The 16,340-nt window shown below is 38.0% G+C and overlaps 1 protein-coding gene and 1 long non-coding RNA gene across 5 annotated transcripts in view; one reads left to right on the top strand and one right to left on the bottom strand.

The window, feature by feature from the left end:
• Positions 1-15,962, top strand: part of LOC310658762 — a 50,029-nt gene extending 34,067 nt beyond the window's left edge. The window contains exon 3 of the long non-coding RNA XR_014502482.1: positions 15,285-15,962. This is a non-coding gene — a long non-coding RNA (uncharacterized lncRNA). The remainder of the gene's footprint in view (positions 1-15,284) is intronic.
• NTN4 (netrin 4) overlaps positions 1-16,340 on the bottom strand; it is a 39,145-nt gene that overhangs the window by 5,919 nt on the left and 16,886 nt on the right. For 2 of the 4 annotated variants that reach the window (XM_083401041.1, XM_083401039.1), the window contains exons 3-7: positions 11,605-11,883; positions 5,626-5,752; positions 4,797-4,985; positions 1,253-1,466; positions 168-280 (exon numbers count right to left, since the gene is read on the bottom strand). In XM_083401041.1, the coding sequence (XP_083257167.1) occupies positions 168-280; positions 1,253-1,466; positions 4,797-4,985; positions 5,626-5,752; positions 11,605-11,883 (922 nt within the window). Of the gene's footprint in view, positions 1-167; positions 284-1,252; positions 1,467-4,796; positions 4,986-5,625; positions 5,753-11,604; positions 11,884-16,340 lie in introns of all 4 variants that reach the window. The other 2 variants (XM_083401040.1, XM_083401038.1) reach the window with 1 other exon arrangement.

Raw genomic sequence — 16,340 nt, forward strand, 5'->3', positions numbered from 1 at the left:
ACTGAAAGAGCCCCCAACAACAAAAAAGCTTTATGCACAGAGGGCTCCCTCCTTGCGATCAGGAACTCAGGGGTCCTGATAGCATGGGAAAAGTAATCCGCACATATGTTTAACACCTGAAAGAGGCTCCTATCTTTCAGTAAAAAATCCAAAGTTCATATTCTTACCTGAATGTCGAAGGGCAGAGTAGCCTTGTTCATCCTCCCACCCCCATGCTGGTTCACTTTTGTTATACGGAGAATAAAAGCCAGGGATTTCATGGTACCAATCTATGTTTGCACTGCTGAAATTAAAGGAATGCTGTGATATGTTTCTATCAAACTCAGTTCAATTCAAGTTTATTTGTAAACAACCCTCCACACAAAAAAACCCTTGACAAAGCTTAAGTATTCAGAAGCAAAATTAAAAGAAAATATTTATTGTGCTAATTATCCATACTTCAAACATTTTTTTCTGTTGTCAGAAAAGGGATTTACTTATCTGCAATTCATTTATAGATCTCACACAAGTTCAGAGCTTGGAAGAGATTTCTAGCAGTGCCTGGTAGAGTTTTTAGGATTATGATATAGTCACCCATAGCTAATTTCTTGCAGGAAGGGAAGTTCTCTTTTTTTCCTTCTAAACTAGTCATGTGAGGGGGAATATGGAATAATAGAATGATAGAAACATAGAGTTGGAAGAGACCCTGAGGATTATCTGCAACCTTAGCATTATGAGCAACATGCTCTAACCAACTGAGCTATACTTATGCCTCTCCAATACTGTATATTTTTCTTGTTCCAATTCTTTCTTTCTTTTGTGGGAAGTGCTACCAGTATGTCTCAATAACTTCAAGGTAAGACTTAGAAAAGTGATTGTTTCCTTTTTCTGATGCATATCCCCCCTCCCCCAGTCAGATTAATTTAGTACTTAATCCTTTCAATCCAACTATAATGTGTGGTTCATGTGAGGCGTTACAATAAAACAACAACATTTTGTTCTAGAGCAGAGATGAGGAACATGTGGCCTTCTAGATGTTGCTGTGCTTCAACTCCCATCAGCCCCAACCAGCATGGCCAGTGGTCAGGAATGATGGGAGTTCTTATCCAAAAACATGTGAAGGATTGCAGGTCCTCCATCTCTGCTCAAGAGGTTTGTCCTACACCTCTAACCTTTTTATTACTTCTATTTCAAACATGTATTTCTTGTAGATAAACTCCCTGTCCTTATGTTAGCTAGCCATTTATAGTTGGCAATATGTTTGTCCACTCACTTATTGATGCAGTCTCCATTTAGTGGGTCACAGCTTCCTGCACAATCACATGCTCGGCAGCCATAATCTCCAAAGCCCCAGTATCCTACCATGCACCTGTCGCACTGAGGACCAGCCACTCCAGGTTTGCAGGGACAGTCACCATTGCTGGGATCACAGAAGGTGGTATTGCTAAAGGGAAGCACGGCTGATCCAACAGGGTGGCAGGAGCACACTGCAATATTAAAACATACATGTGAGATGAACATATATGGGGAGAGAGTATATCCTAAAGGTGTCACCCAGACTTAGTATTATTCTTGTTTTACATTCAAGGGTTCAAGAAATATAAATGCATGAATCTGCCACTGCCATTTGTAGTTTGGCCCTGCAAACAATGCAAATGTATGTTTTCTCCGTGCAGTACATTATTATAGTTTTTACTACTGTGGGTTTTACAGATACATGGCAGACTTATTGAAGTCTCACATGTGAAAATGCCCTGTATTGTTTCCCATACCAATCACTATGCCATTCCTTAAAAGTGTTGAGTGCAAAATTTCACCTTTTAGCTGTAATATGCTTGCAGTAAGGTGTGCTAAAAACACATGATCTCTTGCTTATTGGATAAATTGACTTAAAACTGAATCTGAAATTCAATATAACCATGGCCCCGGAGTATTAAAAGCAGTTCTCAACTCTAAACAAATGTTAACTGCTTTTATACAACATCCTCAAAATTTAGAATGCAGCAAATAAGCTCTGATTACTAGAACTTTCAGTTGAGTCTTGGATAACAAGATCCAAGTGTTACAACCATCTGTGTATGGAATACAAGTGTTTTAAATTTAATGACTGCAATCAGTTATGAACCTTCTTATCACCCCCGTGACATTGTAGCAGAGTCTTAAAAATTCATACAAGTTGTTAAAAATAGAAGAGGTGGGAGAATCTATGTAACCTTCAAGCAGATTGCTACAGTTGCCATGTTAAATAAGAGTATGCCCTGCTTTATCTAGTACATACACACTCCTGAACAAATATTACACATTGTTCACTTTGCTTAGTGTAGTTTAAGGATTTGTGGTTTAACAGCTCCTTCATTTGCTTTGACCTTGGAGCTTTTCCATTTTCGTTGCTCCTCAGTGAGTGAGCTGGCAATATCTGCAGAATTCCATTGTCTACGACTGTATATGAATAAGGTTATCAGACATGTCGTTATCAACACAAACTATGCAAGACACAAGGCCTTTTTCTGTCGAGATTGTAATCTCTGCTTGATCCCCTCAAAGCACAAGTTTTCTGTTCAGCTGGAGCTATCCAAAACACTCCTCACACTTTACACAGCAAGTGAAAAGCTGTGACTGAACAATTTCACGCAGGAAATATCTGTCTCCTCTGTTGGCTCTATCATGTGTCACTCTGACTCCATTGTTGTGGACTTTGCACAAATGATAGCAGCTGAAGATAAAACTGGGATGGCTGCCCAGGAATGAAACTCATTATGGCTTGGAGGCAACAGCTGAGAGGAATTTGCTTTGTATCAATAGATTTTGCAAGAAAAGAAAAGAAAAAAAGTAAGCTGATCAGGAAGAGGAAGTCAGAAAAGAAAACTTGAAGGATCGATTGCTGTTATGGGGAAAGCTTTTACCATTTCTATAGATTGTATGCAAAATGCTTTACAATACTTATTCGTCCTCCCCAAAACCCTATTATTTATTGTATTTTTAGAGATGCAGCTGAGACTGGAAGGCAGTTATTGTTATTGTTATTATAATAGTAGTATTTATTCTTTATTTATTTATTTAAATTTGTATACCACCCTTCATCTGTGGTGGTTCACAGCATTAAAATATGAGATAAAAACACAAAATACATAATAAATACAAGAACAAAAACCAAACAATCCCCCCACCTGCTCCCACAAGCACATTTTAAAAAGAAACACAGAAGTAGTTCCAACATTCTTTGGCAACTTCCGTGATCACATTCACAGCAACATTTTGTTCCAGCTGCTGCAATCGAGGAAAACTGCTGCCATCCAGTGTACTCAACATATTCTTCCAGAGTGTACTTGCCTGGGAAGATTTGCGTTCCTTGAAAAACAGTCTTTTCTGGCCTGAAATTGTGCCCCCCGCCCCCGGTGATTCTGACAGTCCATAGGTAATCTGGGATTTGAATGTCATCACTGTCAATCCAAATAAAATATTCTCTGTAGGCAACGTTTTACTCAGTAAAATGAGACTGAGGTGTTAGTGGATCTAATGGGTGAAGAATTCCAATCATGTGTATTTTTACATATTTAGCTTAAGGGAAAAGATATTAGACAATGCTGGTCGTCTCCTCTGTACTACTGTTCATTGGCAAAAATCTTATCTCTAGGCCAGGGGACTACCCTTTTAAGCACCTCCAATCTTCAGGAAGGTGTGGAACCTGGGAGGGTAGTCAGGGTCAAGGGAAATAAAAGGAACTCTATACTTTATAGGAGCAAACCGTCTTCTTCAAGCTGTTCTAAGTCCTGCTATTCACTCAAGTGTCCACCGTCTCTTGCAGCCTCCTGCTTAAGGTCAAGTTAGGATTTCCTGCTACATCTTCTGCCATGATTTGAACGCTGCATCTACAACTACAGTTGCCACAACTGGCATTTCACTGAATGCCAGAAATAGGGGTGATCAAATTGCAAAGGTACGCTAGGAGTATGGACAATTTATTTAATAAAATAGCTTGTATTCTGCAGAAACTTCTTTACATTTTGACTAAAAAAAGACTGTGTTCAGGATGGCTAACGATTGTTATAGATATTGTTGTTACCAGTCTTGAGCACTTTGTTTTTTAACGTCAAAATGCAGAATATAAACTAACAACATCTACAACAATTGTTAGCCATCTTGAACATGGTCTTTTTTTAGTCAAAATGTAGAAGGAGGAGTTTCAGCAGGTGTAGATTTTCTCATTTCCACATTACAAGCTGGGCCTTCCAAAACTCCCTTTATAACAAAAACAAAAGGTGAAGCTTTGTTGTTGCTGTTCATATTATTAGTAATTACAATACATCTACTTTGTAGAAGAGAATACTCTATTTATATGCTTCTTTAATCACTGTCACGGACAAGAATCCAGGTAATAATAATAATAATAATAATAATAATTAATTATTATTATTATTATTATTATTATTATTATTATTATACCCCACCCATCAGATGTACATGAATAAAACCAACCAACCAACAGAAACCACTGGCTTATCACTGGCTTAAAAAAAATCCCCATATATTCGAAGTTTGCTTGAATGTTCCTATCACAGCTACTTTTAGCTCCATCACCATTATTCTAAAGTACATATGGTAATGAATAGTAACTGGTGGAACTCCACAGCAAGCTCCTTGACCGGTAAACTGGCATTAGTTAGATATACTGCATAATGAAATATTTGAGGATTGTAGTTCCTTCATTTACAAATGTGAGGATACCAAACGTTTTTTTTAACCTTGGCATGAGAATGAGCAACAGAAAGATCTAGTATTTAAATATTCATAATATTGATAAATTCATATTAGCTTACATTTACAGGCATCTGGGGCAGAAAAGGGTCTTCTGAGGTCTCGGTAGTAGCCTGGTTTGCAACGTTGGCAGTGCTGCCCTTCTGTATTGTGTTGACAGTTATCACACACCCCACCACTTTGGTTTCTTGATGCCAGCCATGCGTCCAAGTCAAAGTGGCAAGAGTCAGAATGCCCATTGCACTTACAGGCTGAAACACAGCCAAGATAAGCAAAAAGACAAATTAAGGATGCTCTTTTAAAAAGAATGCAGAAAAAACCCTTACACATAATGAGAGCTGATTAATAATAAAATGAAATGTATATGTCAGCCTGAAGATGTTTCCAATATCTGCAAATTATCAGTGTTTAGTTACTCTAATGTACCAATTTAGAGTGAATCTGCTGCAAGTTACCGCAAGCCTTCCATAATGAAGTTTTTGGTAGAATATGAAAATATCAAATCAAATATTTTAAAGACCAAATCAGATTATCCTACGACAGATACGCAAATCCAGTATAATTATTGCTGCTTCTGTATCTTCTGTATTGTAAATTAAAACTTTAAAATATTTAGTGTTTCAGTGTCTAGTATAATTTATTTAGGTGCTCCAAGAAAAACTGAATAGCTCAAAATTGGAGAATTGAAGGGGGCCAAACAAATGTCACCTTCTTGGTAAAATGAATGAACATCTTAGTAAACTAATTTTTTTAATTAGTTTTAAATTTTAAAACCAATGTTTTAAAATGTTGTGGATAGTGGCATTGGTTTTGGCTTTCTAATTTGCTTACCCAGGGTCATTTCTGCATATCCTGATAGCCCAGAAGCACTGCCATTAACTTGTTACTTACATCTGCATTCATTTGGAGTTCCTGTTCTGCCATTTGCCGCTCGCCATGGCTGGTCATTGTAGAGAGAAGCGCAATGTTGACAATGAGTTCCTGCAGTATTGTGTTTGCACATGCACCTTCCATGGACCTAACAAAGGGGAAACAAACTGTGACAACTATGACTGTAGTGGCATTTCTAGAGATAACATGCAGGTGCACCTACAGCATTGTGAAATCACTGGTGATTTGGAAATGTGTCTGCCCACTAACTGCTTGCTAACTGAATAGAAAATTGTTCTTTTCAGTTGAACCTGATTGCTTGCTCGCATGGAATTATTCCAGCATTGCAGCAATATCACAACACCTGCACTGAATAGGGGTCCTGTTCAGAATATTTGAAACGATACACTGAATGCATGGAGTGAGGAGGAAGAATCACTGCAATGTACCTTGTATCAAGCCTACATACAGCATCCTTGTGCAGAGACAGGGTCCCAGTTTTCATGGCTATATACTTGTAGGTTTATGCAACAAATCCCAAGGATTCATGTGCTCATTAAGAGTGGCAAGAAGTTGTTTTAGAAGCAAATAAGGAAATATTAAGGAAGGTTTGAGGAACAGCAAAGCAGCTGTAGTCTCCTCCTCGGGAGCCAACTATCTCTCGGTCTTAGCTCCGCATTCACAATACAAGGATACTTGTTTGCCTTCCAGGGCTGTTGTAAGTTTTATGGAGATGATGTATATGAAACACTCTGAACATTTGAAATGTGCTATAAAAGTGCTAACCATTAATCATGGTAATAGCAGTATGTATGCACCTATTATGCCTTCCCCTAGTTATTGGATAACCTGTACATTTATTTTATAAATTGTACTGAACCCCTTCCCATATCCACTTTGTGTTTTATGACAGCTTTAGAATTCTCCCCCCAAAAACAGTCCTCACATATATATTGCTATTGTGCTGTACTAAAATGCCATTGCTTAATTGCCGTAGCCCCCTCTTGATTAAACACTAGTGAGCAGCTTCCTTTTGATGTCAAAAATTAGATTTGAAATTTGGATTAATGTTAGAGAATTTCTTCCACATCTTTTTACTCTATTTTATTTACAATGAGTTATTTCTTTGTGGTAAATTACCCCATTAGATTTTCCTATCGGAATGTGGGTGATTCAGGGAGAGTAAACAGTGTAGGCAAGATAGCTTATCATTTGCTCATTGGTATGGCATACATGAGGGACATGGGTGGCGCTGTGGGTTAAACCACAGAGCCTAGGACTTGCCGATCAGAAGGTCGGCGGTTCAAATCCCCATGACAGGGTGAGCTCCCGTTGCTCGGTCCCCGCTCCTGCCCACCTAGCAGTTCGAAAGCACGTCAAAGTGCAAGTAGATAAATAGATACTGCTCCGGTGGGAAGGTAAACGGCATTTCCGTGCGCTGCTCTGGTTTGCCAGAAGCGGCTTAGTCATGCTGGCCACATGAACCGGAAGCTGTACGCCGGCTCCCTCGGCCACTAAAGCGAGATGAGCGCCACAACCCCAGAGTTGGTCATGACTAGACCTAATGGTCAGGGGGCCCTTTACCTTTACCTTTATAGCATACATAGCAAAAATATAAACATCTAAGTAGCTCTGCACTGAACTTCTTGATCTGTACTTGACAACCAGAAAATACAGCTCTTATCAAGAAAGTATTGGTAGCTAAATAGCATTACAAGTTCATAAGAGAGAGAAAGAGAGACTCTTGCCACAGTTACAAATAGGCTGCTGCTCAGAATACCCTTCTGAGTGGCTTTGCTCCCATTATATTTACAGGGCATTTTAAAGACTCTTTGAGCTTGTTTGTCCAGATGAAGCTGCTGGCGAGAGACAATGTGAAGTTCTTTATAATGTGGAATGTTTTGGGTCTCATGGCACACCATATTTAGCATTCAGAAGGAATTTCCCCAGGTCAAACTGGGCAATAATCCTAGTAATTTCTGACTTCCCCTGCAGCATTGGAATTGGATAAGTTCCTTGAAGCTATTTGTTCTGCCAACACCCTCTTTCTGCTTGAGATTTATTATATAAAAGGGTCCTTGAGGAGTGGTAGATGGATAGTTGTTTGATCCTTCTTAGCTGTATGATTCTATTATCACAGTTGGAGTGTTTTGGCTCCTCTTAAATAAAAATATGGACTGAGTCATAAACGGGCACTGTAGAAAAGCTAGTGATGAGCGAGGAATGTCAAGAGGGAACTGGTGTTGCTTTTCATCCTACTCAGAATATAACAGTCTCTGACTGAGAAGGTTGCAGAAGGATGGAATGTTATTAGTGTTATAGCTCCAGGTACAGGCCTAAATATTCAAGCTGATGAAGAATGAACCAGAGAAAGGAAACTCTTTACGTTGAATAAAACAATCCATTCCTGGCAATGGAAGAGTGGGGAAAGTAACCATCCAGGAATATTTTTCTGGAAATTGCTATCTAACTTCATAGCATGCAAAAAAAAAAGGACCATGGTATATGCTTAAAGCAGGTGTCATGTTTGCTTAGAGCTCCATGGAAAAAAATATCTACCACAGCCTGCATAAGTTTGCTTATTAGTAGCAGGCCAACTAATCAGGACAGCTGTATGTAATACAACAAGCTATTTGGGAAAGAGACCAGTGTCGTATAGCTTCATCATAGAAATTTAAAAGTCCAGGTTTGTAAAAGGAACGAAATACATTGACAGGTATTTCTCCAGTCAGAAATTGCCACATGCTGCTTCAAACCTAATAGTAGGTTGTAAGAATTGCATGACTGGGCAGCCAGCATGACACAAAGTATGAACTGGAAGTCCTGGGAGGGTGGTGAAACAAATACAGTGGTACCTCGGGTTAAGTACTTAATTCGTTCTGGAGGTCTGTTCTTAACCTGAAACTGTTCTTAACCTGAAGCACCACTTTAGCTAATGGGGCCTCCCGCTGCTGCCGCTGCGCCGCCGGAGCACAATTTCTGTTCTCATCCTGAAGCAAAGTTCTTAACCTGAGATACTATTTTTGGGTTAGCGGAGTCTGTAACCTGAAGCGTCTGTAACCTGAAGCATCTGTAACCTGAGGTACCACTGTACTCATGGATGGTGTATATGTGAATCAGGTATTTGTAATTAAAATGTATTTTTTTTTACGCACAAGAAAGTCGGTTGTAAAAAGCAGGCCAGCAACTTGTCACACACATGGCATTGGCCATGTAAAAACAACAACACACCAAACACATCCTTTCTGGCTCCCGTATGTCCCAATTTGATAATCAGGATATATATTCATATTTCTGTCACTGGTGTTGCCATCCTTTACCCATTTCCCTGAAAGTTAGCCCCACTGAACTCAGTCAGAATGACTTCTGGAGTACACATATATAGGACTACACAGTCATGAACAAATAATGAGAAAGCAGATTTTGAGAATAAAAAAGATCTAAAGAAATTGGAGAAGTTAAATCAATAAGAAACAGCTGCTGCTGCTGCTGCTGCTGCTGCCACCACAAAGATTATAATTTTGCACTAGAATGATCATATGCATGCCTCCAGTTTGATTTGCAGCCAGCCACGATGCATTTGTGACGACTAAACCAGAATGTAAACATTTTCCAGCAATTTCCATTTACCCCTGTACTATTCATTTTGAATCTTTATGAGGCATAGCTAAATGACACATTTCCCAGGATGTTTCACTGTTTTGTGAATTGACACAAGTGAGTTCATTTAACCAGAGTTCTTTTTTTCACACTATATTTCATTCTGTCATTAGCCCTTTCCATTTTACTCCACTTCCAGACTGCTTTCTTTCTTAGCTTGACAGCTCTCTGGTAATGTCACTCATTATACTGTGCAAGGCAAACAGTGTTACAAAAGTTGACTTGTGTAAGATAAATTAGTGATTGATTTTCACACACAAAGACAGTTGCTAGGGCATGTTTCCTCCCCTTGCCTTTTTGTTCCTCAATTAATATATTCAATTACTTCTTTTCAAATTGTCTGGGTTTTTAGAAAATACTTCATGACTTATGTTCCTGAATGTACTATACTGAGAAAGAAGCAACTAACAGCTCTTGTGCACTAGAAGACCTGTCCCCCCCAAAAAAACCTTCCCTTTTGATTAGTATTGTTTATATTGCATAATGATTTGAGTTCTACACTACTATTGCAGCTTTATTATGGTAGATGTTATAGGGTTTTTTACTAAGACAATGTAAATCTTCACACAAGGGACAATATCGAAAGGATAAAAGGGGAATTAGTCTTTAGAAAATTGTTTTTAAATTGTAGCTGTTTTAAAATTAGCTTTTTTCCAACAAAATAAACAGCAAAGTGCTACTGCGGGTAAAAAAAATTACCACAAGGAGAGTATATAAAATAAAGGTGGCTTTGGATTTTTAGTAAAATATATGTTGACTAAAACATGTTCATATATTCTCATATTGACCCTACTCTACAAATTTTTATATATTTTGGAGAATATTTTGAATTATGTTTGTTTAATCTATTTAATTTATTTTTATTTTTTTAAAAAATTATGTAGCACTTGATTGTAAGGGGAAAATGCACATCTAAGCAGTTTACAATAAAATAAAATGAAACATTAAAATTATTGATGAAAAAAGGTCAAAAAATGATTTAAAATACTCAAAGGACATGCAATTTCTACGTGTCTACATGTCTGATAGGCTTGCCTAAACGAAGATGAATTAAGCAGGCATCAAAAAGAATACAGCACAGTGATATCAGTGCCAGATATCAATAGGCAGAGTTTTAAAGCACAGGTGCATACTAAAAGTTCAGAACAAGTTTTAAGGGACACCTGTAGCAGTGCCTGTTCCACTGATTGAAATGGTTGACTAGGCATATATGGGGTAAGGTGATTTCGCAAGGCACCTGTCAGCAATACCAAAAAGCTAAAATGATCAATGTGGGTGCCTAAATGGAAATATTTTATAATTATATCTTGTAAATAACACACAACTGCCATTACACTTCTCCCTGTTTCCTATTAGTATTACTTGAGCACTATGCAGGCTACATTCACTGTACTACCAGTAGTTTTAAATTGCACTACACTGGCCTTGCTTTTGATTTGATTTGCTAGATTGTTAAGTCTTGCCACACTATGTTTTTGTTTATCCTTCTTTGTTATCATTCTGCCACAACTCTTGCAGAACAAGTACATGAGAGAAATAGAAACCAGGACAATTTATGTTACATACACAGCAGTCTTGGGGATTGCCAGCTGAAATGATCTAGTCTATGTAGCTAGTTTCAAAAACTTTCCACCAGGGAAACATCTTATGAAAACTAAAGGTTTCACTGTTTGTTAGATTTGCAAGCATTCATATCTGTGCATTTGCATACATGTTGTAATATGTTTGTTTTTCACATTGGGAAATAAAGCAGATCTCAGATTAGGTGCTTTCCAACATAGATCAGATTGGGTGCCAAATCATATCACCAATACGGCTATAATTTAGGCCTTGAAAACAGCTCATCTATCAGTTTCTCCCTCACCTCTGCTGAATCCTGCAACTTATTGCTTCTTTTCGAAGGTCTGTTTCAGATTCTACATCCCAGTGAAATCAAAACTTGTGAGATGGGTGGTATACAGCACATGCACTAATCAGGTTATATACAATACATAGAAGCAAGCTTGTATCAGAGCTGCGTTGGACTGTTATGCATACTGTTAGCTTCTTTTCACATTGTGAGCCAACATTATAATTTAGATCATGTAAATTTTCACAGCTTAATTCAAAATTAAAGTAGCCTAGACTTCTGTCTAATTTAGGTAACTTCTAGATATTCCTTAGGTATAGGAAAGTCATAATATATTGTCTGTTCCCATTCTGACTTTCAGGAGACATTCTTGTCTTTAGGATATTAATTCCCCATGCAACTGACACCAAGCTCAACAATTCACCTTATTTTCGGAACATTGATCTCTATACTTGAGACTTTGTGCAAGGTTTATCCCAACATAAACTTACCACATGGAAGACTCCTGCTGCTTTAACAGGCTTAAATCCTTTGATGGGCACACAGTGATCTGCATGACCATTACAAAAGCAGCTTCCTTTTACAATAAAATCATAGATTGCATAGTAGGTTAGTTCTGGAGGTTTTGCATTCATGTCATTGCTATGGCAAGGGCAGGATTGTTGCTTAAGCAGCTGCACGCGGAGGTTAGTGATCTTCAACTGTGCCTGAGCTTCAGGACTGTAAGGATCATCAGCAGAATTGGGTGGTGACAGAGCTCGGTATATAACCTGGAAATAATATACAAGACAGAATAAGAGAATAATAAAGAGAGGTGCCAATTGGGAGTCTTAAAAATGGTTTAATAATAATAATAACAATTTATTTATTTATACCCCAGCCACTCTGGGCGGCTTCCAACAGAATATTAAAATACAATAATCTTTATAAGGCTACTGGCATAACTTATCAAATGGCCATCTGTTATGGATGCTTTAGTTGAGATTTCTGTGTTGCAGGGGGTTAGACTTGATGACCCTCAGGGTCCCTTCCAACTTTACAATTCTATGAAACTACATCAAGCTCTGGGAGGTTTCCTGGAATTTAATTGACTGAAAAATATATGACTTGACCTCTGGAATTGGCAATGTGAAGATTTAAGAACCTGATTACCCCCAAGGAAAGGCTGCTAGTGCTGTGGAAAAACACCTGTGAATGAAACAAGGAGTAAACTGTGTCATCAGACTCCAGCTGTATGCTGTCCTGTCTATGACGCTGTGGAGTATAATTTCATCACAGAGCAAACATTTCATTAGTGATGACTCCGCTGTGCAATATTGACAGGTTTGCCTTTTGATATTTTCTTGTTCTTTGGGCATATTATAAAACCATAGGGCTGTAGATCAGAAAAAAGATAAATCAGTCACCCATTTTAATGTCCTACTAAGCAGTACAGTGCAGATGAGTCTCGAGGTGGTTTTAGTTACTTAAAATATGTTCCAACTATACTAGTTCATTTGACACCTGGCAGTGAAGCTTCAGTGAGATGTCACATCCAACTGGATGTACATATACTCTGTACTAAACTTTGCAACACATCTTGCTTTTGAAACATGGAAATGTTTAATGCTCATGTCATGCGTATTAAAAAGGTCACGCCAAAGCAGTTCTGAAAGTAACAATCACAGGGGTAATTTAGGAAAGGGGGAAAGTGGTAAAAAAGCATTGAGCAAATATATTTGCTTCTTATTTTCAGTATGCACAGCTAACATATTTGGGGCAGGGAGGAGTCAAAATCATTTATACTCTCTTTTTAAAAGTAGGAGATGTGACTTGTACAGAGCTTTGATAATCTTTTGCCAAAAGCCTTTCCTTTTTTTAAGGGTAATGAATTAGTTATTTGAGTATTTGATTCCACCACCTCACGGGACTGTCATTTTTGCATCTTCTGGCTGCCACTGATTCCAGGACCATCATGTCTAAACCCACTGTACTTTTTAGCCAAGCTTCTCTCCTGGCCAAGATCTTTCTACCTTCCAGAGCTTCCAGACTTCACTTAGAGATTGGGACAGTCAGGCTGGGGAGGAGTTATAAGGGAACAGAAAAGGTTTTAGAGCATTTACATTTCTGAACTGAATGGAAGCAGTCTGCTTTGTGAACCTTGTGAGCATGCCAAAAGTGGCAGCAGCCAATGGGGCAGAGACAACTGCAACTGGATGTTTTGGTGCCTGTGAGTAAGGCATTAGAAAACATGCAAAATAAAAAATCCTCATTGGATGCATAACTACGTGGTATTCTGTCCATCAAGTATCTATCTGTATGTAAATGAAATTGGATACACATTCCACTGATTGTCAGTATAATAACCTCCCGTTAAAGGACCATTAAAACTGAAATGGGGAAAGTTAGGCTGGGAAAGGCAGTGAGAGAACAGAGCACATGAGCTGTGTTTGCCATGAGTGTTGAGTCTTTGATGGAGGATCTAAATAATTAGTAACACATTTCAAAAGGCTTTTGTTTCCCTTTCTATAACATGCCAAACCTTTTAAACATATCCAGGAATAAGGCTGTATCAGGCAGGTATGAACACAAACTCAAAGAATCCCAGCGCCACAACTTGTGTACATCTGTAGGTTCTTCTATTTATTCAAATTTAAGTGCCGTACAGCCCTGACCACAATGACTTTTTAGCAGTTTGTGAACATGAGATGCCTTCAGATATGAAAGAAAAATGCTTGGATGCAATCCAAGTTCTAGACATTCATTTCCTTTTCAGTGGATGATGGAAAATGCAGACTGAGAAAAGTGCAGTAAAAAGTAACACCCTAGCTTCCTTTGATTAAAGATAAACTAAAATGGTATCTTAGATTTCTTTGTTATTTCTGGTTTTGATCACATTTTCAGGGAAGAGAATGTTGAGAAATGAAATAATTCATTTTGAACATACCGGTGCATTTTTAAAATGTTGACCTGTCTGCAGATTATATATATCGTGCTTGACATGAATAGTGCATTTACTCTTAAAGGCCAAACAGCACTTGCTGAATAATAACTAACATTCAAACCTAAAAATATGCAGAATAAAGTAGACTAGTAAAACAAATTGGCTGGAATTGTAAGTTTTATATGCTCATAGTCCATAGAATCTAAAATGTGTACAGGTATGTTCATGAAGCCCTTGGCTGTTCCTTATTGGTTTTTGAGGACAATAAAGTACAACTGAATAATGAGTTAGGAATGCTCAGATCAGATGGACAAAAGGAGGGACCACAACAATAATAAAGTCCTTTAGTTCAAGGTCTGGGAACCAATTATCTAAAGTAGTAGTCCCACTAGGACTAGGGCATCCATCTCTTCCAAATCGCTCTGTGGATCATGTGCATATGTGTGCCCATTCATTTTTATTTAATTAAAACAGACCATGGTCTGGTACACTGCTTCATTCTTATTTCCACTCTAGTTTCCTGGGCTTTGTTTCAATTTTGTACATGGATAAGGAATATAGTTTACTTCTGACCTCAGTTGGAGCTTTGAACAATCCAGCAAAAACTGGGCAAAAAGTTCACAGTACACATACCTTAAAGACCACCTACTTGCCACAGCCACACACATTCCTCTTTTCTCTGCACCCAACTCTACCCATTAATTGCACAGTTTTCCTATAGAAAGTACCCACAATGGCGATGAGCTTTTAACCTTTATTATTCTTATATGAAAAGCTCAAGTGGGAGATTTTATTGGGCCAACTAAGCTCTGTTTATAGTGGGATGTAAAAGTTAAAAGCAATCATTCTCCCAGTAACTGTTATGGAAATCTGCAGCTGGCAATTGCATTGATTTGTAGAAATTGTGATTGGGAAGGGGGTAAAACATATGTGCCCAAGGGGAGAATTTCCATAATGTAAAAGCTGCAACAGTGGCTGATGCTTTCAACTTTTTTCCAAGAAACTGAACTGGTAGCAATAAAAATATATTATATGTATTAAGAACCAGACTGGTTAAATGTTTTAAAGTAAAATATACATCTCACATTAAGTGAATAACTGTGGGACCTGTCCAAGCTATGCACTTCTACTTCAAAGGGTGTTCTGCCACCATAACTCTGCACACAAATAACAGGCCTAGAACAATATATTTCTACTCACACTTTGTTAAGTCTTAGTGTAGTAAATTACTCAAATCTTCTCTTCCAGCACCTACACAACTAGAAACTGTCCTTCATGTCTATAGAAGCAGAAGCCTAGGAAATCCTAAAACATTCTGCTCATCAAGCAAGCAACCTTTAGCCAGAGAACTTATAGTCAAGACAACTCTACAGTGCATGATAGGTAATTATGGTGGCCATCAGCACGTGTATAATGCTTTTCTCACAATACTGAGTAAAACAGAACCAACTCTTATACTAAGGACACAACAGAAAAGATTCCAGGATAGACAGCTTGACTTCCTGGTTTGTTGAAGCGACAATATTTCTTATTCTAGAAATTCAGCAATGCCAGCATAACTTGGACGCTTCTTCAAGATGTTGACTATTTAGCTAGACCAAGTTGACTAGATTGTACCATATAAATTTCTTAGACAAGGGAGCAATTCTACATTAGATATTCCAGCTAAGTCTGTTACCTGCCTTGTCTGTTACCTGCCAGGCTTTCAATGTGAAATAATAATAAACACTGAGAACATACAGAATATATTTTCCTCACTAATGAGTAGCCACAACGATGTCTCAGCATCTCAGGAGGAAGAGATGGTTTTCCCATTGAAGTTGTGGTTTTCTGTGCCTAAGAAATGATCACAAGTTAATAGTAACTTTACTAGCCGTAATAAAGCTCAACTACCAAGTTCAATTTCTTTTTTTAATGAATGCAGTTTCACAGAATATTAATCTGCTAGCTAATATTCTACACTTTCATGCTGAATCCACAAACAGATCAAAGAACACAGTCACAGCTATGATTTATAGCTAGCAAGAGTTTGTTTACACCCACTCCAAGTATCGTAGAAACACACACACACCATCCATGCATGACACTACAGATTCCATGCTATATTTACACTTTATGAAAGACAGGAAAGTTCAAAGTATTGACTAAAATCACAAATCACAGTAACTATAAAAGAAGGGAAGCAAGCCCAGGTACCTGACTGTCAATTTGCCAGATGTGCAGAATGTTATATATTTTCCATACTGTTATTGAACCCACCATCATAAGAAGTAGCAGCAAAGAACAGGGTGTCTTTGAGCATGT

Source organism: Podarcis tiliguerta (genome assembly GCF_965153285.1).
Source record: "Podarcis tiliguerta genome assembly, chromosome: 10".
Lineage (NCBI taxonomy): Eukaryota > Metazoa > Chordata > Lepidosauria > Squamata > Lacertidae > Podarcis > Podarcis tiliguerta.